The sequence below is a fragment of the Leptopilina boulardi genome, unplaced genomic scaffold (assembly GCF_019393585.1).
Source record: "Leptopilina boulardi isolate dan_hultmark-lab unplaced genomic scaffold, ZJU_Lbou_2.1 LbouV2_112, whole genome shotgun sequence".
Lineage (NCBI taxonomy): Eukaryota > Metazoa > Arthropoda > Insecta > Hymenoptera > Figitidae > Leptopilina > Leptopilina boulardi.
Genome location: NW_026137655.1, coordinates 2,903,051 through 2,929,994, shown reverse-complemented (window position 1 = coordinate 2,929,994; position 26,944 = coordinate 2,903,051). Strand labels below are relative to the sequence as shown.

At 24.3% G+C, this 26,944-nt stretch overlaps 6 protein-coding genes across 13 annotated transcripts; 1 reads left to right on the top strand and 5 right to left on the bottom strand.

The window, feature by feature from the left end:
- Nucleotides 1–4,180: 4,180 nt before the first annotated feature.
- Nucleotides 4,181–11,467, bottom strand: LOC127281632 (synaptic vesicle glycoprotein 2B-like). 2 transcript variants are annotated; one of them, XM_051305442.1, is made up of 10 exons: nucleotides 10,658–11,467; nucleotides 6,962–7,009; nucleotides 6,709–6,870; nucleotides 6,439–6,601; nucleotides 6,227–6,348; nucleotides 5,570–6,150; nucleotides 5,346–5,484; nucleotides 5,123–5,282; nucleotides 4,454–4,581; nucleotides 4,181–4,325 (listed from the first exon to the last, which is right to left on the bottom strand). In XM_051305442.1, exons 1-10 carry the CDS (start codon nucleotides 10,758–10,760, stop codon nucleotides 4,297–4,299), a joined length of 1,635 nt encoding a protein of 544 aa, XP_051161399.1. In that variant the 5' UTR covers nucleotides 10,761–11,467; the 3' UTR covers nucleotides 4,181–4,296. The 2 variants fall into 2 exon arrangements, 1 of the variants encoding a protein (XP_051161399.1); XR_007843069.1 differs by lacking the exon at nucleotides 5,123–5,282 and having other exon boundaries at nucleotides 4,307–4,325.
- On the top strand, nucleotides 6,704–12,575 carry LOC127281578 (proton-associated sugar transporter A). Of its 2 annotated transcripts, XM_051305352.1 has the most exons (11): nucleotides 6,704–6,837; nucleotides 6,954–7,018; nucleotides 8,371–8,577; nucleotides 8,730–8,992; nucleotides 9,118–9,375; nucleotides 9,463–9,713; nucleotides 9,815–9,916; nucleotides 10,038–10,340; nucleotides 11,478–11,608; nucleotides 11,751–11,925; nucleotides 12,045–12,575. In XM_051305352.1, exons 3-11 carry the CDS (start codon nucleotides 8,378–8,380, stop codon nucleotides 12,273–12,275), a joined length of 1,914 nt encoding a protein of 637 aa, XP_051161309.1. In that variant the 5' UTR covers nucleotides 6,704–6,837; nucleotides 6,954–7,018; nucleotides 8,371–8,377; the 3' UTR covers nucleotides 12,276–12,575. The 2 variants fall into 2 exon arrangements, with proteins under 2 accessions (XP_051161309.1, XP_051161303.1); XM_051305346.1 differs by lacking the exons at nucleotides 6,704–6,837; nucleotides 6,954–7,018 and adding an exon at nucleotides 8,033–8,232.
- A 151-nt stretch (nucleotides 12,576–12,726) lies between these two features.
- LOC127281609 (synaptic vesicle glycoprotein 2B-like) lies at nucleotides 12,727–16,072 on the bottom strand. 5 transcript variants are annotated; one of them, XM_051305429.1, is made up of 12 exons: nucleotides 16,056–16,072; nucleotides 15,440–15,532; nucleotides 15,128–15,175; nucleotides 14,820–14,981; nucleotides 14,545–14,707; nucleotides 14,348–14,469; nucleotides 14,053–14,291; nucleotides 13,644–13,970; nucleotides 13,397–13,541; nucleotides 13,134–13,293; nucleotides 12,942–13,069; nucleotides 12,727–12,879 (listed from the first exon to the last, which is right to left on the bottom strand). In XM_051305429.1, exons 4-12 carry the CDS (start codon nucleotides 14,863–14,865, stop codon nucleotides 12,842–12,844), a joined length of 1,368 nt encoding a protein of 455 aa, XP_051161386.1. In that variant the 5' UTR covers nucleotides 14,866–14,981; nucleotides 15,128–15,175; nucleotides 15,440–15,532; nucleotides 16,056–16,072; the 3' UTR covers nucleotides 12,727–12,841. The 5 variants fall into 5 exon arrangements, with proteins under 5 accessions (XP_051161386.1, XP_051161371.1, XP_051161378.1 ...); XM_051305414.1 differs by lacking the exon at nucleotides 16,056–16,072 and adding an exon at nucleotides 15,627–15,780; XM_051305421.1 differs by lacking the exon at nucleotides 16,056–16,072 and adding an exon at nucleotides 15,632–15,777.
- Nucleotides 16,073–16,140: 68 nt separating this feature from the next.
- LOC127281597 (synaptic vesicle glycoprotein 2B-like) lies at nucleotides 16,141–19,899 on the bottom strand. 2 transcript variants are annotated; one of them, XM_051305379.1, is made up of 11 exons: nucleotides 19,442–19,899; nucleotides 18,965–19,012; nucleotides 18,429–18,590; nucleotides 18,189–18,351; nucleotides 17,943–18,064; nucleotides 17,645–17,883; nucleotides 17,193–17,522; nucleotides 16,928–17,066; nucleotides 16,694–16,853; nucleotides 16,494–16,621; nucleotides 16,141–16,417 (listed from the first exon to the last, which is right to left on the bottom strand). In XM_051305379.1, the coding sequence occupies exons 1-11, from the start codon at nucleotides 19,554–19,556 to the stop codon at nucleotides 16,380–16,382; spliced, it is 1,644 nt and encodes a 547-aa protein (XP_051161336.1). In that variant the 5' UTR covers nucleotides 19,557–19,899; the 3' UTR covers nucleotides 16,141–16,379. The 2 variants fall into 2 exon arrangements, with proteins under 2 accessions (XP_051161336.1, XP_051161343.1); XM_051305386.1 differs by lacking the exon at nucleotides 19,442–19,899 and adding an exon at nucleotides 19,104–19,167.
- A 428-nt stretch (nucleotides 19,900–20,327) lies between these two features.
- Nucleotides 20,328–23,297, bottom strand: LOC127281590 (synaptic vesicle glycoprotein 2C-like). Its single transcript, XM_051305365.1, has 11 exons — nucleotides 23,166–23,297; nucleotides 23,027–23,074; nucleotides 22,612–22,773; nucleotides 22,291–22,453; nucleotides 21,995–22,113; nucleotides 21,679–21,917; nucleotides 21,290–21,619; nucleotides 21,073–21,211; nucleotides 20,805–20,964; nucleotides 20,615–20,742; nucleotides 20,328–20,532 (listed from the first exon to the last, which is right to left on the bottom strand). Exons 1-11 carry the CDS (start codon nucleotides 23,284–23,286, stop codon nucleotides 20,486–20,488), a joined length of 1,656 nt encoding a protein of 551 aa, XP_051161322.1. The 5' UTR covers nucleotides 23,287–23,297; the 3' UTR covers nucleotides 20,328–20,485.
- Nucleotides 23,298–23,396: 99 nt separating this feature from the next.
- On the bottom strand, nucleotides 23,397–26,702 carry LOC127281639 (synaptic vesicle glycoprotein 2B-like). Its single transcript, XM_051305458.1, has 12 exons — nucleotides 26,637–26,702; nucleotides 26,489–26,536; nucleotides 25,984–26,031; nucleotides 25,714–25,875; nucleotides 25,478–25,640; nucleotides 25,255–25,373; nucleotides 24,917–25,155; nucleotides 24,463–24,792; nucleotides 24,237–24,363; nucleotides 23,962–24,121; nucleotides 23,727–23,851; nucleotides 23,397–23,638 (listed from the first exon to the last, which is right to left on the bottom strand). Exons 1-12 carry the CDS (start codon nucleotides 26,641–26,643, stop codon nucleotides 23,592–23,594), a joined length of 1,575 nt encoding a protein of 524 aa, XP_051161415.1. The 5' UTR covers nucleotides 26,644–26,702; the 3' UTR covers nucleotides 23,397–23,591.
- Nucleotides 26,703–26,944: the final 242 nt, after the last annotated feature.

Below are 26,944 nucleotides of genomic sequence, written 5' to 3'. Positions count from 1 at the left end.
ATATTTTATAGTTAAAATTTTTTTTTTAATATTAAAAACATGAAATAGGATTTTTTTTATTTTTAAATAAAATATGTTAATTACCTAAATTACTTATTAATTTTAATTTTATAAATTTTAATTAAAAGTATCACTTATATTGTACTCTTTTTTTTGCCAAGTTATTTTTGAATAAATATTTTAATCCGAGGCACGCTTTTAAAAGCGATTAATGTGGATTATCTGAAAATGATTTTCTACTTTCTTTATGATTATTAAAAACAAGAGAAACTAATTAACTGGTGCATTTATGTTCCTGGAAATTCGGGGGAGAAAATTCCTTATCGTGATTCGTAATCGTTCTTGAAATTAAAAATTATTGAGAGGTTAATAATAATAATTTATCTATAAGAGTTCAATATCGAGATTTCAATCTACTGTTGACTATTGCGAACGATAATTGTTTGTTCATGATTGTATAGTCACTTGAATGAATCGCTATAATTAATCTGACAATTTGTAATTTATAAACAAAATTTATTTATTTATTTTTTGAAATAAATTTACTGAATAAAATAAATTGATTTTAAAACATATTAAAAAAAGATTAATCAACCATTAAGAAAAGGTTAATGAACCTTTAAAAAATGCCATTTTTTAACATTTAAATTTTAAACAGAAGAGAATATTTTTTGGGAATGAAAAAAATTTTTAAATTTGTTTTGTTTGCTAATTTGTTAGAAAAATGAGAGCAAAAAAATGGAGCAAGGTTTTTTATTCAAATCATAAATTTTCAAAGCAGTAGAGTTTGTTGTCTTTTAATAAACTTTGAGTAAGGTCATCAGTAGGCAAAGACAATTATTAATTTACATTATCATAACAAGTATTATGTGTAGTTATTTTAAAAATAGGTTCACATTTTCGGAAATTAACAATTATTCTTTTTTTACAATTATCATCATCACTATTATTTTTATTATTATTATTATTATTATTATCATCATTTTTAATTTATTATTTGAAATAAATTCTATATTATGTTCTCGTAAAATTTACAAAAAAATGTGAAATTTTCATTTTTCCATAGAAAAGCAGAAAAGACAATTTTCTTCAATTAACATTGTAATGAGTAAAAAATGATCAAGAATGTGTTTAATGAAGGAAACTTTATATCTCAAAATAAATTGTTATCTTTACAAATTCACGCTCGCGGTAGACAATGCAATGTCTATTGTAAGTTAATTTATCTTTGATGATTCTTTTCAATAGCTAAAAATACACCAGTCTGTCATAATTAACATTTAATAATAAAACCACAAATCAATTTGTTTTTTAGTCAATTCGTCTACTTTTTTTATTGAAAAATTATTACAATAAATAAGTTTTAATTAATTTAAAAATAATAATAATAATATTAGTAAAAAAAAATTTCATGGAATAAATTTCATTTGTTTCGATAAGATGATGAAAAATCCAAAAGAAAAACAGAAAATTTTTTTTGAAACTAGTTTTATCCAAATAAAACTTGTAGAAAAGGAATGCATTGAAAAGTTTTTCACATTTTAGAAAAAGTGATAAAAAAAGATAAAAATTTGGGAAAAAATTGTGAAGAAAGTTTCATTTTCCATTTGAGATAAGCTTCGTCATCATGAGCGTTTATGTAGAGTGTGTTCTAAGGAAGAGTTTCAGAAAATTCTATGAATTCCAAATAAGTAACAAAGCAGCTTCTTTTTAACTATATTTATCCGTATTTAACAATATGATTTCCTTATATGATAATAATAAAAAAAAATAATCACATATTTGACAAACAAATATTATTCTCTTGCATTATTTGAATTTTTCTGAATAAAAAAAGAAAAATGTCATCTCTTGCATGTTTATTTATTGAACATTGCATTTCAAAAGTTTAAACAACGTCAAACATTGGAGAAGTTAATCTTTTCTTCTTTTTTTAAAAAAAAAAATGTAGTTTATGCAAAACAAGGTACTTTTTTCATTTATCAATCTGAGAAAAATAAACGTCACTGCTTTATTGCAAAATTTTTCAAACAAATAAAATTTAAAAAGAAAATCAAAATTTATTTATTATTTGCAATTTTTTAAAATATTTTTTTGGATTTGAAGAATTTTGCAAACAGAATCATCAATTACAATAAATGATTTTCAAGTTCCTGTATTTTGATAATTTAAAATTCTATGACAACAATTGATGACGTAACAAACCTGGTGACGAATAGTTTTAAATGCCAGAAGAAATTATCTTTTAAAATACGTCACGTATCACGTTGAACGACAAACGTCTAATGGAGAGGAGCATTAATAAAATTACGCTAATACTAGTATTTGTTACACTAACGTCGATAATAATTGTTGACTGATACTTAAAAATGATCATTTAACAAACGACTCGTAATTTTAATTTAAATATCAAGTCATGACAGTGTCAAAAGATGAGTTTACGAGTAAAAAAACAAGAATGGCATATGAAATTTCTGATAAGAAACTCGCATGATGTGTCAAAATGTCACTTTGAAAAAAATATTTTCACCTTGGAGAATTGTTGAATAATATATGATCAAAATCTAAATTTTTCTTTTTTTTAAAAAAAAAGATATTTTTAGTCTTTTTTTATAAAAAAAAAAAAAAAAATTGATTAGTGAAATATATATTTCAACGACTAAAGAAGGGAATATAATAATTTTATTTTTTGGCAAATACTCAAAGACAGAAGTTAAAAGCTACTTGTGCATGATTTATGATTGGTGACAGAGCATTATTTATACCACGAATTAAGAGTTTCTCCGGGCAAATAGACCAGACGCCAAATTATTTGCTTCTGAGACATGATTACTTTACTTGCATCATTATCAGACAGTAAAACGTCATCTGAGTAATACAATACAATTATCTAGTTATTTTATCTATTATTTGGGTTTCTTTACACGTGACAGTTGTTTTTTTTTCTAAAATTGAAAAATTTAAATTGTTTTTTAAAATAATTTATTATTATTTACGATGTTCCAGTTCTAATTAATTAATTTAGAAATTTTTTAAAAAGGAAAAAAAACAAATAAGATTTCCTGCTCTAAAAATTGATTTATAATTTTCAAAGTATAAAATGTTTTGCTTTTGTTTAGAGGACACCTAACCAGCTTGAACCTGAAATACCAAAGCTCGGTCAAAGAAGCACTTGTAGGAACTTAATGTCATGGTTCGAACTTCTATTTAAAACACAGTCTTTTGGCTTAGTTTTTGAAAACTATCCTCCAATCTTGAAATTTCTCTTATCAGTTGAAAAATAACAAAGACAAATATTTGTACTTTAATGAGAACGAAATTTTTTTTCCTAAATTAAAACCAAAATCGAGAGAATTTAATAAAATAGGTAAATTTTTTAAAAATGTTGAAACTAAGAAAAATAATACGAAGAATAAATATACAATAATTAATTAGTAAAAATATTTAATTTTTTAAATAATTAGGAAAAATTAAGAAAAATTATTGACCCAGGAAGACAGTCAATCGCGCACCTCTAATAAATTTCCTGGTTCGATGATGTCGTCGTTGTCGTCGTCATTCACCTTGTGTTTATTGGCACCAAATAATTAAAATTTCACTGTTACCACGAATTTAGTTCTATACAGTCTATTATAATTTTCGACAAATTTGGGAATTTTTTTTTATATAGATACTTGAGAGGAAAAATTGAAATACACAATAGGAGAAAATGGCAACAACACGAAACTGATTCTTAATTAGAATGTACTCAAGAGAAAATTTTATTGCGCCATAATGTTTGCCAACTTGGGCCAAATCAAACGTTATACCTAATGACATTTAGTTACTTCGAGTCGGTGGCCGAAAGCGACTTCTTCCCAATCTTAAAATTAAGGCTTATATATAACTATATCTATATCCTCTTGTCTTATTTCTAATTTGGTACTCGATTCAATCTCGTCACCTCAATCGTGTCGCGTCGTAACAATTTATCGTTAACTTTAATTTAAATAACTATATACTAAAAAATTATCTAAAACTATTATTTTAAACATCGGAAATAAAATTTTGTGAAAAAATGAAAAATTGAAGTGAAAAGTTAATTTATAATATTGTGAATTGAAGAGAGAGAACAATAAAGTTTTAAAAAAATTATTATAAAACTTATTAAAAAAAAATTTTTTCTAATTTCTTTATTAAAATAAATCTGAATTACATTAATAATACAGTGATCACATAATTACAGAGTATTAATTTTAAAAAAAAGTAATCTAAAAGGTAAAAAGTTAAAAAAAAATTATATGCAATTTTTTTTTATCATAAAATCAAACACAGAATTGCACCAACTGAAACAGTAAATATTGCAAATTATATACGAAGAAATTGCATAATTTTATGTAAAAATGAAATATTCATATAGAAACATTTTTATTTCCCTATATGGAAAAACAATTTTAAAAATATTAAAACTTACGGAAAAGTTGTGCAGACATTGTAATAATAACAGGTGCACAATAATTGTCAATGAAATAACTAAATATTAAATTGCCAACTAAACTGCCTATTCTTCCTGATAAAATAGCAACACTCATGGCTAGAATTCTGAAAAATAAATAATATTATTGAAAATCATTCCTAAACAGGAAATTGACTCATTGTTTTCTGAATTGTATAACCAAATAACAATATATTAGAAAATTGATTGGAGATTATTTTTAATTACTTTCTCTCATTTTACTGATTAATTCAAAGATAATTATTTGATATTTGTTTTATCTATTTATTTTGAACTCATATTTTTTTTTGTTTCTTTTTTTACAATTTACAAATTTTATTAAAAAGTTTATTAAAAAAAATAAATTCGATTTTTGCAACAATTTAGAATTGTGATAAAAGCGAGAGAATAATTATTAAGAGGAAAAATTTTCTTAAATCTCAAATCGCCTATACAATTATTTATATCATCAGTTTTATGTGATACGTCTTATCAAAATGTCTCGTACTTGAAGACACTCGACTTACATAAACAATAGAGGATTTGATAACAAAGTAGAATTTTCTAATATATATGTAACACAATAATGAATCAGTCGAGATTTTATTATTGTCAATTTGTTATCGTAAGATAAATATGTGAATGTACCTGAAATTTGTTGGAAAAATTTCAATTAAACAACAATATATTATGCTTATTCCTATAGAATTTGTTGATTCAAAAATACATGATAAAATTCTATTTTCCAATGATGTGGTGACGAAAAATAATCCAAATGTTGCTAAACTACTAATGATTATTGCAGAAACTATAAAAAAAACAATTTTTGAAATATATTCGTATATTTTTTTTTAATTATTAATAATTTTACCTAAGAAAAATTTAAATCCTAATTTATCGACAAAAAGGGGTAATAAAATTGCAGGTGGAATACATGATGCAGAAAGCCATAGAGTATCAATAAATACACTTTCATGTATCGATCGATCACAAATATTTGAATCATTATTCTAAAACAAAAATTATTATTTTTATGAAAAATATATTTTTTTTAAATATTTTTTTTACATTTAAATATATATTTTTATATATTACCGAGGAAAATAATTTTTGTGATACTATACAAACACTCGATGATTCATTTGGATAATGATGTTGAAATATTGCAAATCGCTCGAGAAGCTCGGGAAACCAAAGAATTAATGTATTATAAGGTGCCAATATCAGGAAAGTAGCCACACTTCCTATTATCATTTTCTTCCAATAAGGAGTTTTAAATATTTCTATTGCTTGTAATTTTAGATTTCTTAACATTATCTTCAAATTTCTATCTCCATTTTCATTATTTTCGATATTTTCCAATTTTTCTATTTGTGATAAATTATTTTCATTGTCAATGAGAAAAGGACTCAAAATTTTATTAAAAAATACATTCTCTTCATTTCTCTTCAATTTTGATGGTGTATTTTGTTGATACATTGTCACAAGAACTTTTAATAATTTTGAATACTGTTTGGTATTAGCGAGAAATTTTGGAGTCTCCGGATAATAAAGTAAAAATACTCCAATTATTAATCCCGGTAGTGATGATATTAAAATAAATAAATTCCATGATCGAAAGAAAAATCTCCCGTAAACGTATTGTAATTCCAATGGAATGATAAACCAAGCTAAAACTGTATAATTTTTAGAATAAATTTTCTTTAATTTAATTTTTTGATAAAATTTAATTTTTTTTTAGAAACTACTCACATGGTACTAAAAGTATTCCACCAATCCACGCAATGTCTAACCAGGAAAGTATTCTCTTTCGAAATTTTGTTGGTTGAAATTCACCGGCATATGCAAAAACAAGTGTTATTTGTCCACTAATTCTATATATATCAAAATAAATTAAAATTTTGAGACAAAAAAAATATATTTTTTAAGAAAAAGAAGAATCTTATTTTTTAGATTATTATTACCCTATACCGCTCAGAAATCTATAAAATAAAAAGCACCAATAACTTGGAGTGAATGACATAAAAAAATCACTACATCCTTGCAAAAACAGACATATTACTAGAGAATATTTTCGACCCTTGAGATCGGTCACAAATCCCCAAATAATTGTACCAATTGTTGTGCCTGAAAAAATTATCTCTTGTTAATTATAATTATTATATTTTTTAAAATAATTTTTAAAATTAATAATTCCTATCATTAATAATAATTTTTTTTTTAAGTTTCTATACCTATCAAAAGAAAAACAGCGATTCGTCCTTTATCAACAGTGTTCAATTCGAAATCACATACTGCTGCAGGAAGAATGAAACTAGTACTGGACAAGGCAATTGCCGAATTTGCATAAACTAAGGCACTTAGTAAGGCAATTTGTATATTAAAAATTCCAAAACCTACATAAAACTTGTAAAAATGTATTTTTTTTTCTTATATTTAGAATTATTAAAAAAATTTCTAACACCTTGAAAATTTTTAGTATTTCACCTGTTGCGTCTATTGCATTCTGAGTGATGGTTTCAACGTCCAAAGAATCTAAAAAAAGTAAGATTAATTTACTCTTAATTTAATAAATTTTTAACTAAAAAATAATGCTAATTAGAATACTACTAATTTGTTAAGATAATTTTGCAAATTATTAATTAAATAAAAATTCAGTTAGATTATTCAAAAAAGGGGAAAATTTTAATTTAAAAATTAAAATATTTTCTCTTGTATTTTAATTCAAATTAGTTAGTAGTGTGCCAATAACTTATAGTTTCTTTTACTGTTATCGCAATAATACACAGCAGAATAATAGGCTGCCTATCTACAGGCTGTAATTTATTTCTTTATTTTAAACTACCTTTTATTTCAACAAAAAATTAAATACAGAATTTTTGGTTTTTTCTATTAACGTATTTTAATGTTTTATATAGAAATATATGTATAATTTTTTTTTATTTTTAATCTCATTTTTTAAAGAAGCACATGGGAAAAAGCTTTACGCAATAAAAAATATACATTAAATCATCTCTTAATTATATATATATTTATATAATAATAAAATTTAATTACTTTCTATTTTATCAAGTTTATTGATCCAACAAATTTTTATTAATGCTTCTTAATGATTGTCAATCTACAACACATATCATCAAAGATTTAATCTTTTTTTTATCAATGTCAATATTTATACGATTATTATTTTCGTAAGGGCATTGTATGAAGAATTTTTTTTTTTTTAACTTTCATTATAGACTACAATATTTTACTTATCAAAGAAATTACATCTTATCGATGGAAAAAATTAATTAAGCGATTTTTAATTCGCAAAATAAAATATGAAAGAGTCAAGTCATTCTTTATAAATGTTTATATATAGGTATCAATTTGCACGCTTCTATTGACCGATTAAGGGAATTTTCATACAAAGTATAATGGTTTATTATCATTAAAAAAAAGAAAAAAAATTAGGGTAATTACCTCTTTTTTTTCTTTTTAGAGTTTAATGATAAGTTTTAAGTGCGTCGGCGCGATGTCCAAGTGCAATGGATAAACTAATACTATTGAAAAATGTAGCTGCACAACTTAGTCGAGCACTAATCGTTTTCAAGGCATCATTTCTTTTTTTTTCTTAGTTCTAAATTTTAGTATTCTTCTTTTTTTGGGGGGAGAATTATGAAAAATATACAAATTTCTAAAGTGCTGTTAATTTTTTGAAAATTGTCATCGATAACTATGACGATAGACTAAAGATATAGATTTTTTTAAACCGGGTAAAAATCTCTTTTTATTATAGATTAAATTATTATATATTATATAAATTATAAATTACATACACTGAAAAAAAATTATTTGATTCAAATATAAAATGTAGCAGTATTTTTAATTAAAAATTTGTTTTTAATAAATAGTGTCATCATGGTTGATAAATTACACGAATATCAAGGATTCACTGGACGAATTCATGGCATACGTGATAAAGTGAAAGACAAATGGGACTCGTGGAAAGAATGGAAAAATGAAATTCCAACCGATAAAGGAGTGGAGGGTGTTTTAAATCACCTTCGAGGACCACCGAAACTCGAAAGGACTCTCGATGATTACTCACATATTTATAGGTAATTTGAAAATTATTATTTAAAAAAAATAAAAAATTTCCTGACTCTTTTTTTTGAACAAGATTTAATTTTTTAATTAACAAAAATTGAGTTTTAGATTTTCTTTTTTGGTTCTTTTATTTTTTTTTATATAGATAAAATTGATTTTCCAGGAGGAAAACAAGAGGTGAATTAGTTAGAGTATCGGCGGCAGTGATGGGCATTGAATTTTCCTATGCAGCCGAGACGGCTTTTGTGTCGCCAACTTTATTGAAAATCGGTGTTGATCATCAGCACATGACCTTGGTGTGGGCGTTAAGTCCTCTCGTTGGCTTCTTTGTGACCCCAATTCTAGGGAGCGTCAGCGATCGTTGTAAATTGAAATACGGCAGAAGAAGGCCTTTTATATTATTACTAGCCGTTGGTGTCTTTATGGGTAAACGAGAATCAACTTTTTTAAATTAAAAATTCAAATTTTTAAATTCAAAAATTCAAAAAAAAAAATTAATTCAAAAGGTAAAAAAATAAAAATAAATAACAATTTAAAAATTTCTGTTTAAGGATTAATCCTCGTGCCCAATGGCGAAGGAATTGGCTATTCCCTTGGTGATGGTCCAAAAATTTTGGCACAAAATTTATCTGTCCCCTTGGGACACAGGACAAGTGCCAAAATTCCAAAAGAAGAAAATTCATCAGCTGTGATATCTTCTCATTCATGGGGAATATTTTTCACCATTTTGGGAACTGTTTTACTTGATTTTGATGCCGATGCTTGTCAAAGTCCAGCAAGGGCATATCTCCTAGACGTCACTGTTCCAGGTATTGTAATAAATTTAGCAAAAAAAAATATGTTTTTTTCAAAACCAAATAAAAATTAAAACAATTGAAAAAAATTGCTTTTTGCAGAGGATCACGCTAGAGGTTTAAGTACTTTTACAATAATGGCTGGATTGGGTGGTTTTATGGGCTATGGCTTGGGTGGAATTAATTGGGATGCTACTGCAATTGGCATAGCATTGGGAGGACATTTACATGCAACATTTACGCTTATTACTATAATTTTTATTATCTGTGTTTCTCTGACTATGACGAGTTTTAAAGAAATACCTCTTGAACTATTAGACAGTGATCAAGGACTAAAAATGCATGAACAAAAAGTGTGTGCTATTTAATAATTTAATTGTATTTATATTACAAATTTTAATTAATTTGTAACTGAATTTTTTTTCTTAGTTAACATTTTTTGTTTTCATTTTAGATGAACGAGGCACGAGAAGCAAATGAATGTGAAAAAATAACAACCGATGAAAATGTTTCCTATGGAACTTTAAATGAAGATCAAAATAATGGAAAATCTGACGTAAGTAAGTTCTAAATAATAAATATTCGACAAAAAAAAAGAATAAGAAAAAATAAAATTACTAGGTAATAAAAAATAAAAAAAAAATTTATTTATTATTTTACTGTTCATTTTTTTTTAGGAATTTGCACTTGAACCCGTTCCTCAAGTAGAAGAGGTGAAAAGACGAATTGGCACTGTACCAATAATACCGGAAGTGCCACCACCACCACCACCAAAAATTAATTCACAGCCTGGCTTAGAGGAGGATTTAGAGGAAAATCATAAAGTCTCATTAAAGGAATATCTTGCTTCAATTTTATATATGCCTCATAGTTTACGAATGGTTTGTTTAACAAATCTATTTTGTTGGATGGCTCATGTTTGTTATTCACTCTATTTCACTGATTTTGTTGGTGAAGCTGTCTATGGTGGAGATCCACAAGTAAGATTTTTATTTCGAAAAGAAAATTAAATGAATTTTATTTATTTAAAAAATTTAATCGAACAGAATTAACGTCTCATTTCTAGCGAATAAAATTTTGTATTCAATCCAAGACCACAAAGGCTTGTTTTGAATCTAATAGAACTAAATATTTGTCATATTAATATCTCGTTTTTCATTAAGACCTTAACGGCTTATTTTTAAACCATTATTTGTTATTGATATTAGTTATCAACTACTTTCTAATCAAAATTAAAAATTAGACTATGCTCGGAGTAAGACTTTTTTTTCTGTGATACAAAACATGTGCTTCCTACCTTTTTTCTTTTCTCTTGTATTATCCATTAATTTATCTCCACTTTGTTTATCTTCTTCAATACTTTGAGAAAAGTCGGTAACAATTTCTTCCGGATTTTGCATTTTTTACAATTTAACTTATTTTTTTTAAACAATTTTCAAAAACAAATGAAAAATTACACATTATTCAAACAAAATTTTTTGAAACAATAAAGAAAATCATTGTAACGCGCACTGATTATGTTTCTTGGACTGCTGAATCAGTTGGAGACTGATGCTTTTATAAGTACAGTCAATCATAAAAATTTAATAATTTCTTTTCATTGATGCTAAATTTTTAAAATATAATAAATTTTCCCAGTATTTTTTTTAGCGATTTTGCCTGATGTATTTTATTTTTAATTTTTCAAACTTGTAATTCAAATGTAAATTAGTTTATTTTTTCATATTGGTTTTTTTTAATTAATTGACAATAGAATCAAATCTAAATGAAATAAAATATTTTACATTAAATTTGCAGATTTATTTTTTTTTAAATATATTTTCTTTTTTGGAGTAAACCAATATAAAAATTTCAAAATTAAATTAATTTCGAAATATGTTTGAATTGCACTGTACTTTAGTTGATTGATTTATATCTGAATCAGATGAAATCATATCAATTTAAAGACACAATTCTTTCAGCATTACTAATTAAGAATTTTTCCTATCTTTTTTCAATACGAAATTTTTAAAAATAGCGTCATTTTAAAAAAGGTGTTTGTAAAAAGGAAATTCTAGTGAACTTTTTCAATTTTAAATATTGGACGAAAATAACATTTTATAATTTTATTTTTTCAGGCACCAGAAGGTAGTAGGGAAAGAGAGCTATATGAACATGGTGTTCGTTTTGGATGCTGGGGAATGTCAATGTATTCTTTATCATGTTCCTGTTATTCGTTAATCATAGAGAGACTAATACAGCGATTTAAGTCAGTTTTTATAATTATTACAAAAAAGTAAAACAAAATATTTTTTTTAATTAACTTTTTTGCTTCCTTATCTTTAATATGTTTTTTTAATTTAATTGCTTTTTAAAATTATCTTCTTTTAATCTATTGAATTTTTTTACAGGGCAAGAAAGGTTTATATTTGCGGATTACTGTTCTACAGTACTGGAATGATGTTAATGGCATTAACAAAACATCCAGTTGGAGTAATTCTTTTCTCTTGGACTGCTGGTGTTATGTATTCAACATTATTTACCATGCCATATTTATTAGTCGCACATTATCATGCATCTTCCACGGTCAGTGGGAGAAAAGAAATATTATATAATTTTTAATTAAGAATATATTCATGAGATAATAAAAAAAACATTAATTAGATAACAGAAATGAAAATTTTTAATTCATTTTAATTTTGTAGTTTGCTGTTACTGCAGAAGGTGAAGCGATACAAAGTGGTGAGGTGCGAGGATTAGGAACGGACATTGCAATTGTCTCTTCTATGGTATTTTTGGCACAATTTATACTCTCATGTGGCCTAGGAACCATAGTAAGTGTCTCAGGAACAACCACAGCAGTAGTGGGTGTTGCAAGCACTTTGGCTGCTTGTGGAGCTTTGTCAGCCACTCAAATTATGTACTTAGATCTTTAATTTCAAAAAACAATTTTAAATTAAGTTTAGCAAAAAAAGAAGATTATGCAAATTTTTCTAATTCGAATATTGACTGATTATTTTTCTTTTATTATTATTATTTCATTATTTTTCTTTTTTTTGCGAAGAATATTTGTGGAAATTGTACTAAAGTACGCCTTCATCAAGAGATTGTACATTTACTTTGCACAAATAGGTGTATTTTGTTTGAAAACTATTTTTTGATAAAACAATAATCAAATTAGATATTTTTTTAGAAATTTATTTTCAAATTTGAAAAATTGAATCTCATTGTTACGTATATTTAAAATTTAAATCACATTATTTAGATAAAAAATGAATGTCTGTAATAAATTAAAAAGTGTGTATGTAATTTATTCAATATAATATTCAAAATAGTAAAAGATGCATTAAGATAAGATATACGAATAATATATTGTAAAAACAGTCAGAGAATAATAAAAACACTATTTATTTTAGCAATATAAAATCACTTCCTACAATCGTTCGATCTTTTTATTTTCGAATATATTATTATTATTATTATTAAAAAAGGAAAAACAGAATCACCTTTCATGAATCAACATTGTTGTTACAGCTGAAACTAATTATAAATAAAAATCATTAACTCGTCATTTAAAGAAAACAATAATAAAAAATACAAACCAACAAGCAAAAGTGTAACCAGGACTATAAACTGAAAGCAATATTCGTCTATGAGGTAACTGAAAATAATGTTACCAAATGCAGCTCCAATTCGGGAAGAGAAGGAAGTCAATGTAACCCCCGATGATCTAAAAGAAAAAAAATATATTACATTTTTTTTTTATTTCAAAAGTAATAAAATTTTTTAATTACCTGAGATTCGTTGGAAAAATCGAAACAAACAGTGCAAATGTAATCGTTATGCATACTGATATCAATGGCAAGTAGATGCAAAGAAGAATTAAATTTTGAAGAGAAGAATTAACAAAATAAATACCAAAAACGACGGCAGAACAAATAAGACACATGGAAGCTGTAAAAATATAATTTCAATTTTTAATTAAATAATTTAGAAATTAATAAAATTTTCAATAGATAAATTTAAGAATTATTCTAACTAAAAAGGAATAACTCACCTAATAAAATTTTGAATCCAAAACGATGAACTAAACATAATACGGGAAAAATGGCAGGAACGCAAGAAGCACACAATAATAAATTATTAATAAATACATCAGTGTCTATTGTTCTGTCACAACCAAAAGGATCTTCCAGATGATCCTAAACAAAAATTTGAATTTTTGAAAAATATTACAAATATCGAAAAAGAGTGAAATTTATATATTGCTTCCTCCTTCATAAAGTATTTGTAATAAACGTTACCGTGGTTGATAAAGAAGAATATATTTCACGAGAAACTTTACAAAAATTGGGTTTCTCATTTTTATTTTTTGCCTCGAATTCTGCGAATCGTTGAAAAATTTCAGGCAACCAGAGATACAGTGCAAAATAGGCAGCTGGCACACAAAAAGCAGTAACACACGCCAGAAATGTGTTTTTAATATGCGGTTTTTTTAAAACAGTTCCCATTTGTTTTAATTCAAATAAAATTTTTTCGTTTATTGAATTTTTCTTCAAATCTGCTAATTTTTCATGACTCTGATTTGCCACTTTTATCAGTAAAGAATTTTCACTACTCATTAAAATTTCCTTAATAAAAAGGAAAAAAATGTTAATTAAACAATTTTTTTTCTATATATTTAAATGGAAATCGCGAAATATTTTTTCATACTATGTACTCCTTTCCGGATTTTCCCAAATTTTCCTCGTACATTTTAACGAGAACCTTGAGCAATTCTTCCCGATAGCCCATTTCTGCCAAATATTTTGGAGTCTCTGGAAAAGCAATTATCCAAAAACCAAGAAAAATTCCGGGTAGTGAACAAATAAGAATATAAAGATTCCATGAACGAAATGAAAAATTTTCATTTTTAATTTCAAATTCTAAGGGAATAATGCCAAATCCTAGAACTAAAATTGAAAAATTAATTTATATCTACTTTCTTTTTTGGGAAAACTTTCTTTACCGGACGCAACACCATGACCGGAAATCCAAAAAAATTCCATCAATGATAAAAGAGATTTTCTTTGCTTCAATGGAAGACATTCACTCATATAGGTGAAAATAGTAATCAGTTGTCCCGTTGCTCTGAAAAAGAGAACATTTCAATATTCAAAGTTATTAAGTACCAAAAAAAAATTTTAATTATACTTTTATAATTACGCAAAACCAGAAAAAAATTTCAATCCCATTATTGTTGAATAATTTGGCACAATTGCTTGCAATAAATCTGAAATCCCTTGTAGGAATAAAAAAATTGTCAATGTCCATTTACGACCTTTCAAATTGGCCAAAAATCCAGAAATCACTGAGCTAAAACAAGAACCTAAGATTTCAATTTTTTTTCATTAATTGGATTTAAAAAATAAAATAAATTTTATTTTATTAATTTATTTTTTCATATAATAGTTAAAATTGTTTTTATGAAACAAACGCACCTATAAAAAATGATGTACTCAATAGTCCTTTATCAACTGTATTCATTTTGAGATCACACGCTGCTGCCGGAAGTATAAATCCTGTACTTACTGTACAAAGACTAATATTCAAATAAATTAGAAAGCATATTACTGTTACTTTTATGCTGAATTTTCCAAAACCTAATTAAAATTTTTTAAATTAGTTTTTTGAGAATAATTAATTTTTCAATTAATGTTGCAGAAAATATGAATTAGAAAAAATTAAAAAATTTTAGTTCACACTGTAATAATAATATTTTTTTGCAAAGGTTAAAATAAATACTCACCAGTCTCATTTATTGCCAATTCAACAATTGCTTCATCAATTCGTGTATCTAAACAAAAATACGCGAAATATTTATATAACTAATAAATAAATACAATGAATCAAACAAGAAAAACCAATATAAATTAATGAATAACAATTTTTAAATTAAATTATTATTAAAAAATTTAATAGTATTTATATTTTTTCAAAATTTTATAGAAAATTATAAACAGTTTTTATAAATTATATAAACATAATTTTATAAATCAATAATAATTATAATAAAATTATAAATTTTGATAAATACTATAATTTCGTAATTGTTCCTTACCTTTCTTCTCTTTTTGAGTGTCTGGTAAAAATTGAACAGCATTATTAGATGAATCATTATTCGAAGGATTTTCTTGTAAATGTATAATTTCTTCTAAATTTTGCATAATTAAAAAAATAAATTCAAATGTTAAATTTTATTTCAATTTTTCAATACAAAAGATGCACATTATTCAAGAAAATTTTACATTACGCTAAATGATAGTTATCGAGGAATGATGCTCTTACTCTGATTATTGACTTGGCTTGTGACTTCTATCAAGTACAATGAAGCACAAAAGTTTATTAATTCGCACTAGTTTTGCAAATGATTTTAAATAGTTTGTTTTTTGCACTACTTTAATAATAAATTTTAAATTATTAGAATATGTTAATAAGAGAATTATTTATTTATATAATACATAATTATAGATTAGTATAATTATATAATTATACCTTACTATTAGAGACTAAATAATTTTCAAACGAGAAATGACTGATTTCTTTATTACGTGCAAAATTGTTCACAAGATAAGAACAAATTTGCTTTGCAAAATGTTTTAAAGGTCTTTGCAATTGTTTAAAATTATATTCAATTTAAATTGAAGTTACTATTTTTTTAAAAATAAAATACATACACTGTAAGACTTAAAAATTGTTGAATAGAACTGTACTTAAACCTATCAAGGTAACATGGGAATAATAACTAAAAATATACCGTCTCATAATTTATTATACTAATTCAATAGCTTAAAAATTTATAATTTTTTTTTTCATTCTTTTCAAAATATTACAAAAAAATATTCAATATTCTCTTAATTTTCTATTTACAATTCGGTACAAACTAAATTAGATTAGATGATTTTTTTTTAATATCGCAATTTTAAAATTATGTAAATATTTCACATTTACAAATTATAATTAAAAAATTAATATGTCAGTACATCTACGAATAATGAACTTCATCTTTCATGAATTATCATTGTTGATACCGCTGCAACTATAAACAGGAGAATAAAAATCATTAACAACAGTATAATTAATTAAAATGGACAAATAATAAAAAGTTTACTAACCGACAAGTAGAAGAGTTATGAGAATGATAAACTGGAAACAATATTGTTCTATGAGATAACTAAAAATAATATTGCCAAATGAAGCTCCTAATCGAGAAGAAAGTGACGTTAATGTGACTCCCGATGATCTAAAAAAAAATACAATTCTCATTGTTTTTTTATATTAATATATTTTTTTTATTTTTCCCTTAAATTTTTACCTGAGATTCGTTGGAAAAATAGAAACGAATAGTGCAAATGTGATAGTGATGCAAACTGATATCAACGGTAAATAGACGCAAAGAAGAATTAAAATTTGTAGAGAAGAATTAACAAAATAAAGACCTAAAACAACACCCGAGCAAAGAAGACAAGTGATTGCTGTAAAAAATAAGAATCAATTATTAATATAATAAAAATAATTATAATAAAATGAAAATTAAAAAAAAATTTACCTAATAAAATCTTGAATCCATATCGAGCCACTAAAAATAATACTGGAAAAATTGCAGGAACACAAGATGCACACAATAATAAATTATAAATGAATACTTTAGTCTCCACTGTTCCATTGCAACGGAATGGATCTATTTCCTAATTTTTAAAATTAATTAATTAGATAAAACCAAGTACTAAAATTATTATTATTTGGTAAAATTATTGTTATAATTAATTTGAAGAATAAAATTTTGATGAAATTAATTATTATAAAGGAAATACCTTGTTTTTCATAGAATGATGAAGATCACGTGAGACATCACAAAAACTTAATGTTTCAGATTTACTTTTATCCTCAAACTCAACGACTCTTTGGAAAATTTCAGGTAACCAAAGATAAATTGCAAAATAAGAAGCAGTTACACAAAATGCAGTGAAACAAGCGAAACAAGTATTTTTCAATAATGGTAACTTTAAAACTGTCTTTGTTTGTTTTAATTCCATTAATAATTTTTCTTTAAAGAATGAAAATTTATTTACTATCACCGTCTTCTCACGCGAACGATTTACCAATTTTATTAATGATGTATTTTCACTGTTCATAAGTTTTTCCTGAAAAAAAAAAAATAAGAAAAACATAAATATAGAAATAAAAATAATTCATCAATTTTTTAATTTATAAAAATTTATTGCAAAAAAAAAATAAAACGAAAAACCTGTTTTTTTATGCTCACCACGTATTCTCTTGCAGACTTTCGATAATTTTGTTCATACATTTCGATAAGAACTTGAAGTAATTTTTCATTAGAACCCATTTCTGCCAAATATTTTGGACTCTCGGGAAAACTAATTAACCAAAAACCAAGAATAATTCCGGGTAGTGAACAAATCAGAATATAAAGATTCCATGATCGAAAGGAAAAAAATTGTCTTTGAAATTCAAATTCCAATGGAATAATACCAAATGCTAGGGCTGAAATTAAAAAAAATTTTTTAAAAACCAATTTTTATGTTTTTTTGAAAAATTTATACCTGACGCAACACCATGGCCGGAAATCCAAAAAAATTCCATCAATGATAAAAGAGATTTTCTCTGTTTCATAGGAATGCATTCACTTAAATATGTAAATACAGTAATTAATTGTCCCGTTCCACTGAAAAATTTATCGAAATTTATCAATTATAATTCAGTTAATTAAATCTTTTTTAATTATTTAATTTAATTGTACAATAATAAATTTATTTTTCCTAGTAAAAAAAATTAAATTTTATAATTACGCAAAGCCGGAAATAAATTTTAATCCCATTATTGTCCAGTAATTAGACACAATTGATTGCAATAAATCTGCATTTCCTTGAAGAAATAATGAAACTATTAAAATCCATTTGCGACCCTTTAAATTAGCTAAAAATCCGCAAATCAGTGAACTAAAACAAGAACCTGATAATTTTAATTATTAATTTTTATAATTTATAAACAATTTATTTATTTATAGTGAATTAATTGAAAATAATTACCTATGAAATATGAAGTGCTTAATAATCCTTTATCAACAGTAGTCATTTGAAGATCACATGCAGCAGCCGGAAGTACAAATCCAGTACATACTGTACTTAAACTTATGTTTAAATAAATTAAAAAGCATATTGCTGTTACTTTTATATTGAATTTTCCGAAACCTTTAAATAATTCAATAATAATTTATTATTAATTGATAAATAATAAATATTTTCGTTATTTATTAAAACAGTACCTAATTTGTTGAAAAATGTTTGTACTTAAATTTAGTATTTTTGTTTTCTATGTGGATAAAAAAAAATAATATATTTAGTTACGTAAGTAAAATAAATAATATAAGTAGATAATAATTAATAACAATAGATAATAGTAATTACAAAAATAATCTTGGTAATAAATTAAACAGTTGTTATACAATTTTAATCAATTGCATAGAATTTAAAATAATTGATATAATCTTCTAATTATATGTCTATACTGATCGACAATGTGGGCCATTTTTATGCAGATGAACATATTATTATTAAATACTAACCAGTTTCATTGATTGCTAATTCCACTATCTCTTCCTCTGTTCGCGCATCTAAATTTAATTTAAAAAAAAAAATTACAATAAATAACATAGGTAATAAAAAAATTTATTATTAAAATAATTTTAGTTTTTATTTACTCACTCATCGTTAAATTTTGTAACACTGAAGTAATATTACATAATTTCAAAAGCTATATTTATCAGTTTTTGTTTTTGTATGTAAAAAAATGGGCGAACCAGTTATTTTTATAGTTATTGTTTTTTCTTATCGATTATTATTCATAAAACTCGGTGGTAAGTGAAAATAAAAAAATACATTGTTTAAACAATTTTTTAAACAAAATTTTTCTTGATTTTAGGAAAACAAAAAAATTCTATTAAATTTTTATAAACCTTTTGCATATATCAATTACCGTGTAAAAATTGACCAAGTGTCTCTAAGAAAACAATTATCTAAAATTAAAATAAATTTGTTTCTACCTTCATTTTTTGCTAATGAATTTTCAGTTTCTGTCGATGAAATAACACTAATTGGTAACATCCGTGGATTAATATGAATAAATGAAGTTGTTTTTTTCTCTGTTTCAGATTCCATATTTTGTAAAATTAAAAAATCAACTTTGAAAAAAAACTCGAATATTTAAAAATAAACATTTTTGGGAATGAAAAAAAAGTGAGTAAAAAAAATCGACTTCTAATTTAAATAACACACACTTTACTGATCAAGAAATCTTATAGTATCTGGCAAATTTTTCCTTTTTTTTCTTTTGCAATTTGTATAAAAAACAAGTATTTTTCTCTCCCTTTGCGCAGAATCAATATCTATTATGTCACAATAATTTGTACTATGTGGTGTTAAATGGGAAACAAGTTTACATCGTTTTGCAATTCTGAGAAATTAATTCCACTAATGATAAAGGACTGGGAAATGAATGTTGAATTGAAAATGAATGTTTTTCTTTCATATTATTTTTTTCTCGAATCTCACAAGAGATTCGAAAGAAAATTAATGATAATTACAGTTATTTTATATATCTTCTCTTTTTTTCAACAAATTATTTTTTATTATATAGAGAGAGAAAGAAGTGTTTTATTTATTAAATTTAATATTCAAAAGTTATATTAATCGTATTCTATTGTAATTATTGTTACCGTGTCTATATTATTCATTTTTTACATTGTTATCTGTCATTAATAGTAATAGAATTTTTTAACTAAAACGTACTAAAAGAAACGTCAATTTTTATCTAAATTATATAATATAAATGAAAATTACTACATATAGTGTGCATAATTGAATTTTAAAAACTAGATGTTTTTTTTATTTAATTTAAACTTCATTTTGAGGGGGAAAAAAAGAGAAATATAATTCAATCGTATTTATTTCCTTTTTATAAAAAAAATTAATTTTTTTTTCAAGTAAAAAATCGTATTCTCAGGATCAGTATAATACGTACAATAAATAGTATAAATAAATTCACTACTTATATAATAAAATTGTAATTAAGTATACAAAGATGCTAATTATGCATCCTTTCTCTCACGAATTAAAATTGTTGATATTGCTCCAACTAAAATGGTAAATAGTGAAAAAAAAATGAAATAATATATTTTGATATAATTCATGAATTAATAATTAATTTAAATACTCACCTATAAGTTGTAGGGTTATTAAAATTATATAAATAAAGCAACGACGATCTATGAGATAACTAAAAGCCATATTGCCAAATACAGCTCCAATACGACATGCCATTGATGTTAAAGTTACTCCTGATGATCTGAAAGGAAAAAAAATTCAATTTTTTTTTTAAATACAGAAAAATTGATTATTTTCACTTACCTGTGTGTAGTGGGAAAAATGGAAACAAAAAGTGCGTTTGACATTGTTACGCTGGTTGATATCAGAGGTACGTAAATGCACAGTATGATTAAAATATGAAGAGATGAATTTACGAAATAGAGAGCAAGAATGAGGACCGAGCAAAGTGAACAATGTATAACTGAAAAAAAACAAAAAGAAGAAGAAAGAATTTATGCCTAAAAATTAAAAATTATTAATAAATTAATTATCCTATTTTTTAGATTAGTTAATTAAAAAAAGTCCTTACTTAACAAAATTCTAAAACCAAAACGATTAATTAAAAGTAAAAGTGGAAATACTGCCGGAGCACACGAGGCACATAATAATAAATTAGTCATGAATACTTGAGTATCTATGGGATTGTTACAGTCAAATGCATCATTTTCCTAATTTAAAAAACAATTTTTTTTAAGTAAGTCTTGTGCTGTTTTATCTGTAATTAATTAATTATTGCCAAATATTACCATTTGTTGACCTGAATTAATAATATCATTTGAAATTGAACAAAATTTCAAATTAGCATTTTTATTTTTAGCCTGTAATTCGGAAAATCTTTGAAATATCTCAGGAAACCAAATATAGAATGCATCATATGAAAAATTGATACTAGATCCAATCATACATGCCAAAAATGTATTTTTCAATAATGGTGGTTTCAAAATTTTTTTTATTTGCTTCAATTCCAATAAAATTTTTTCACTCAACAATGGTTTTTCAATTAATTCTGGATAATTTTTATAACTATCATTCACTAATTCCATTAATGGAATTTTTCCACTATTCATTAATTTTTCCTGAAAAATTAAATTAATATAAAATTTATTAATTTAATTTCAAAAAAATTGCATCTCACTATATATTCTTTTCCAGATTTTCCAGTATTCTGTTTATACATATCCTTTAGGACCCATAGTAATTCTTCCCTAGAACCCATTTCTGCCAGATATTTTGGTGTTTCGGGTAAAAATAATAACCAAAAACCAAGAAGAATTGCTAGTCCTGAGCAAATTAAAATATACAAACTCCAGGAACGGAAGAAATAAGAATGTATTCTTATATCAATATTTAGAGGAAGAATTGCCATGCCTAATGCTATAATGAAAAATAATTTTTAAAAATTGTATTTTTCATTAAAGAGATAATGAAAATAATTTATTAATTTCTCTTACAGCATGCAAGAGCATCTCCCATGATCCAGAATAATTCCATTAGTGACATAAGGAGATCTCTTTGCTTTGAAGGTAAACATTCACCCATATAAGTGAAAACAAACAATTGCCCCGCTCCTCTAAATAAAAAAAAAAAAAAAAAAAATTTCAATCTTTTATAAAAAAAAAATCGTTTCACAAAAAAGGTTCAATTGAAACCAAATCGCATAAAAACAGATTTGAAATTATAAGACTATTTTTCAGGATCAATAACTCACTTGAATAATATAAGTTGTAAATAATTAGTTAGTATTTACCCGAAACCAGAAAAAAATTTTAATATCATTAATACCCAATAGTTGGGAAAAATGGGAATCATGAAATCTGCAACTCCTTGAAAGAATAAAGTTAACAGTAAAGTCCATTTTCGTCCTTTGTAATTTAATAAAAATCCACAGATGACGGGACTGAAACAAGAACCTAATATTTTCAATGTTTACACTTTCTATTTTAGTTTTCAATTCTGATGAAAACAATTATAATTGTAACTGTAATTTTGTGATAAATAAATAAATGAATAAATAATAATTAATTAGGATCTATCTTTATAGTGACTGGAAAAAATTGGTTTTAATTACCTATAAAAAATGAAGTAAGTAATAATCCTTTGTCAAATAATGTCATGTTAAAATCACATGACGATGCCGGAAGCATGTAACCAGTACTGACAATACTTAGACTAGCATTTAAATAAATTAGGAGACATATTACTGTGACTTTTAAACTGAATTTGCCAAAACCTATTAAAAATCAGTTGAAAAAAATTTTAAGGGATTAAAACACTCGAATTTTTAAAAAATTTATTTTTTTTACATTTTTGCAACAATCTGCAAAGTTTATCTAGTGATATATTTTTTCAAAAAGAAAATTGCAAAAAAATAACTCGTTACGGTGTTTTGATCCCTTATTAAATTAAATTAAGCATAATTTAAAAAACAATTTTGTCAGATAATTATATATATTTTGAAATAATTTAGAAAAATAAAAACTTACCAGTTTCGTCGACAGCCATTTCAACAACTGACTCCTCTATTCTTGAATCTAATGTAAAATCATTGTTTTTAATTTGTTACAAAATAAACAAAGAAACAATTAACTTGTAATTTTTTTATGTAAGTAAATTTGAACTTACTGGTCATTATTGGAGTGAAAAAAAGTCTTGATAGCTGTTTGCAATATTTATTGACAATATGCAACTTAAAGTTAACCAGGTGCAATAATAACATGCTCGTATTGAAGCCAGTTATTATCATAAAGTGGAGAATATTTAAAATATATTTAAATTTTTTAAACTAAAATTTGTTGTACAGATAACTTTTATGCGGTATATTATGCATTGTTATATACATATATAGTATTTCTCATGGCACAAAAATTTACGTTAATTAAAATTTATTCATATTATTAATTATTAATTAATAAATATTAATTTCCATTTTTCAAATTGAATTATTTTTTTATTATAAATAAAAAAGTTATATGTTATGAAAATCAACAAAATAAAATAATAAATTATAATTTTATTAAGTATATTTATTAAGTATATATCATAATTATTCTATCTATCTTTTCTCTCGCGAATTAAAATTGTTGATACTGCTGCAACTGAAAAAAAAAAATTATAAATTATAAATTAATTAATAGTCCTGAGACAGTTATTGCATCCAATTTTATATAAAAAAAAAATATTAACCTATTAGCAATAGGCATGTTAATAAAATAAAATAAAAACATTCGTCTTTAAGAACACTGAAAATAAAATTGCCAAATATCGCTCCTATACGGACCAGTAAACTTGTAACAATAATACCCGAAGATCTGGAAATTTAAAACTACGTCAATGAATTAAAATCGTCACAAAATTTATTCATTGCTAAATTTTAAATTATTTCTAATTATTCTATTGTAATTAACAAAATTACACAAACCTGAAATTTGTAGGAAAAATTGATACGAAATATGCAAATATAATACTCATGTTCGTGGTAGTTAAAGATAGGTAGATACATAGTAAAATTAAATTTTGAAGAAATGAGTTTGAAAAATAAATACCAATAATTACAACCGTACATAATGTGCAACTTGTAGCTGTAAATAAACCGGATTTTTATAAATTAATTAAATTTTATTATCATTCATAGATTTATAGTTTATTTGCTCAATAAAATATTTTTAATCATAATAATTAGAAAAAAAATACTACCTAATAATATTTTTAATCCACAACGTTTCACCAATAATGTTACAATGATCATTGTCGGAAAACAAGATGCAGACAAAATTAAATTGTTAATAAATATATTTTTATCAATTGGTGTGTCACAGATGTGCTAAAAAAAACTAAAATTTGTAAGAATAAAATATTTTAAAAATTTCAAAATATTTATAATGATAATTTGAAATTTTTCATTGCAATTGTAAATACCTACCATTTTTTGGGCAGAAAAAGAAGAATCGCGTGAAATAGTACAAAAATTAGAATTTTTTTCTTTATTTCCTGCTTGAAAATTTGCGAATCTTTGAAAAATTTCTGGTAACCAAAGATAGAATACATAATAAGAAGAAGTGACAGTAAATGCAGTGAAACATGCAAGTAGAGTATTTTTTAAAAGGGGCGATTTAAAAATACATTGCAATTGATTCAGTTCATTAAAAATCTTCTCAATTACAAATTTTTCTTTATTTGAATCTTTCACTTTTTTATTATTTTTCTTCGCCAATTCTACAAGAGCAATATTTCCACTACTCAATAATTTTTCCTACAAATTGTTTATAAAAAATTGATTTTTAAAAAATTTCATTCCTTTTTGATTTAATTATCTAATACATCAAAATTTTATTTTTACTGAATTCAATTTTAAAAATTAATCCATTTTTTCTCACTATGTACTCCTTTCCCGATTTCCCCACATTTTGCTCGTACATGTAAATGAGGACTTGTAGTAATTTTTCTCTCGATCCCCTTTCAGCTAAAAATTTTGGTGTTTCTGGCATAAATATTAAACAAAATCCAAGTAGAAATGCAGGTAATGAACAAATTAAAATATAAAGATTCCAAGAATGAAAGGTAAAATATGATTTCTCAATGCCAAATTTTTGAGGAATTATACCCAATCCTACAGCTATAAACAAAATAATTTTATTAAATTTAATAATTAATTTTTATTAATTAATTAAATTAATTATTAAAATTAAAAATTAAAAACTCGTTTTATCTTTACCAGCTGTAAAAGCATGTCCAAGTGTCCAAAAATATCCCATATTTGATAATAAAAATTGTCTATTCTTCAATGGGAGACATTCACTCAAATAAGTGAAGACAATATTCTGTCCTGCTGATCTAAGATTACCAAATAATTAACATTAATTATTTGTATTTGCAAAAAAAGAAAACAGAATAGAAAAAATTTTTATGTAAAGAGAAGAGGAATAAAAAAAAATTACCCAGCTCCAGATAAAAATTTCAAACACAACATAATATAATAATTAGGTAGAACTGATTGTAAAAAATCAGAATTTCCTTGAACAAATAATGCTACCAACAAAATCCATTTTCGACCTTTAAGATTCGCTAAAAATCCACTAATCACTGCACTAAAACATGAACCTGAAATAATTATAATTTGTAATAATTTATTAATTAATTTATTAATGATTTATTTATAATAAATATAAAATACCGACGAAGAATACCGTGCCAAATAAACTTTTGTCCATGATATTCATGTTAAGATCACAGGCAGCTGCCGGAAGTACAAATCCAGTGGAGATGACTCCCAGACTCATATTTAAATAAATTAAGTAACATATTATCGTTACTTTGACACTAAACTTTCCAAAACCTAGTTTTAGTTTAATAAAAGTAATTTTATCATAACTTTATAATTCTTGTTTTTTTTTAAATATATGAATAATTTATAATTGAGTTATCTATTCAGGAATATACTCACCAGTTTCACTAATAGCGATTTCAGCTATTGTTTCATCGATTCGTGTATCTAAATAAGATTTTTATTTTTATAAATTTTATTTATTGTAAATTTCCATAGTAGAACAATATAAAAAAAATTGTGTAACTTGAAAATTTTTTTTTCCTTTTTAATTCTTGAGAAACTTGACGATTTTCTATTTTTATAAACATTTTCCTTCTAACTGTTAATTCCAACTTCGAACAATCATTATTTCAACTATATTTGCAAATTAGTCGACCTTGCGAGGTTTTAGAAACAATGTTATTGCAACTTACACGTTTTTTTTGTCATTTTTTTTTTAAATTGTAAAAAAAAGTAAATAAATTTATGAAAGAATTCAATAATTTATTAATATATTATATTTAAATTCATTAATATAGAAAATAAAAAAATTAATAAAATGTAAGTTTAAAAATGAATATTTTAAAAAAGTATTATTTGTTTCGGATAGATAAATACAAATTTTAAAACTAATAAAACTTGCCTGTATCACTAATAGGAAATTCATCATAAAATTCTTTTGTTCCTGGACCTAATTTAAAATTTTCTTTTAATTATTATTTTCTATTCACTTCTCAGCTTTATTTTTCAAAATTAAATCTACGTTTGAAAAAAGTTTGAAGTGTACTTACGCGACATTTATAAAAAATAGAACCCAAGTTAACTTCAATGTGAGAACCACAGTATTAAACTAATTTGTTTACTGACAGATAAACTAGTTTTTATAAATAAAAAAAACTTATCTATAAATGAAATGGAAATTGTTCATAAATTAAAACTAACGTTCTCATTTTTTAAATTTTGTGTGTTTTATGGTTTTTTTTAATCTGTAATTTAGTCATTTATATTTAATAAAATTAAATTCTAGATACATGAATTTACAATTTATAAATTATCATAGATTTTTATAAACTAAAGGAAGTGAGACTAAAGAGAAATG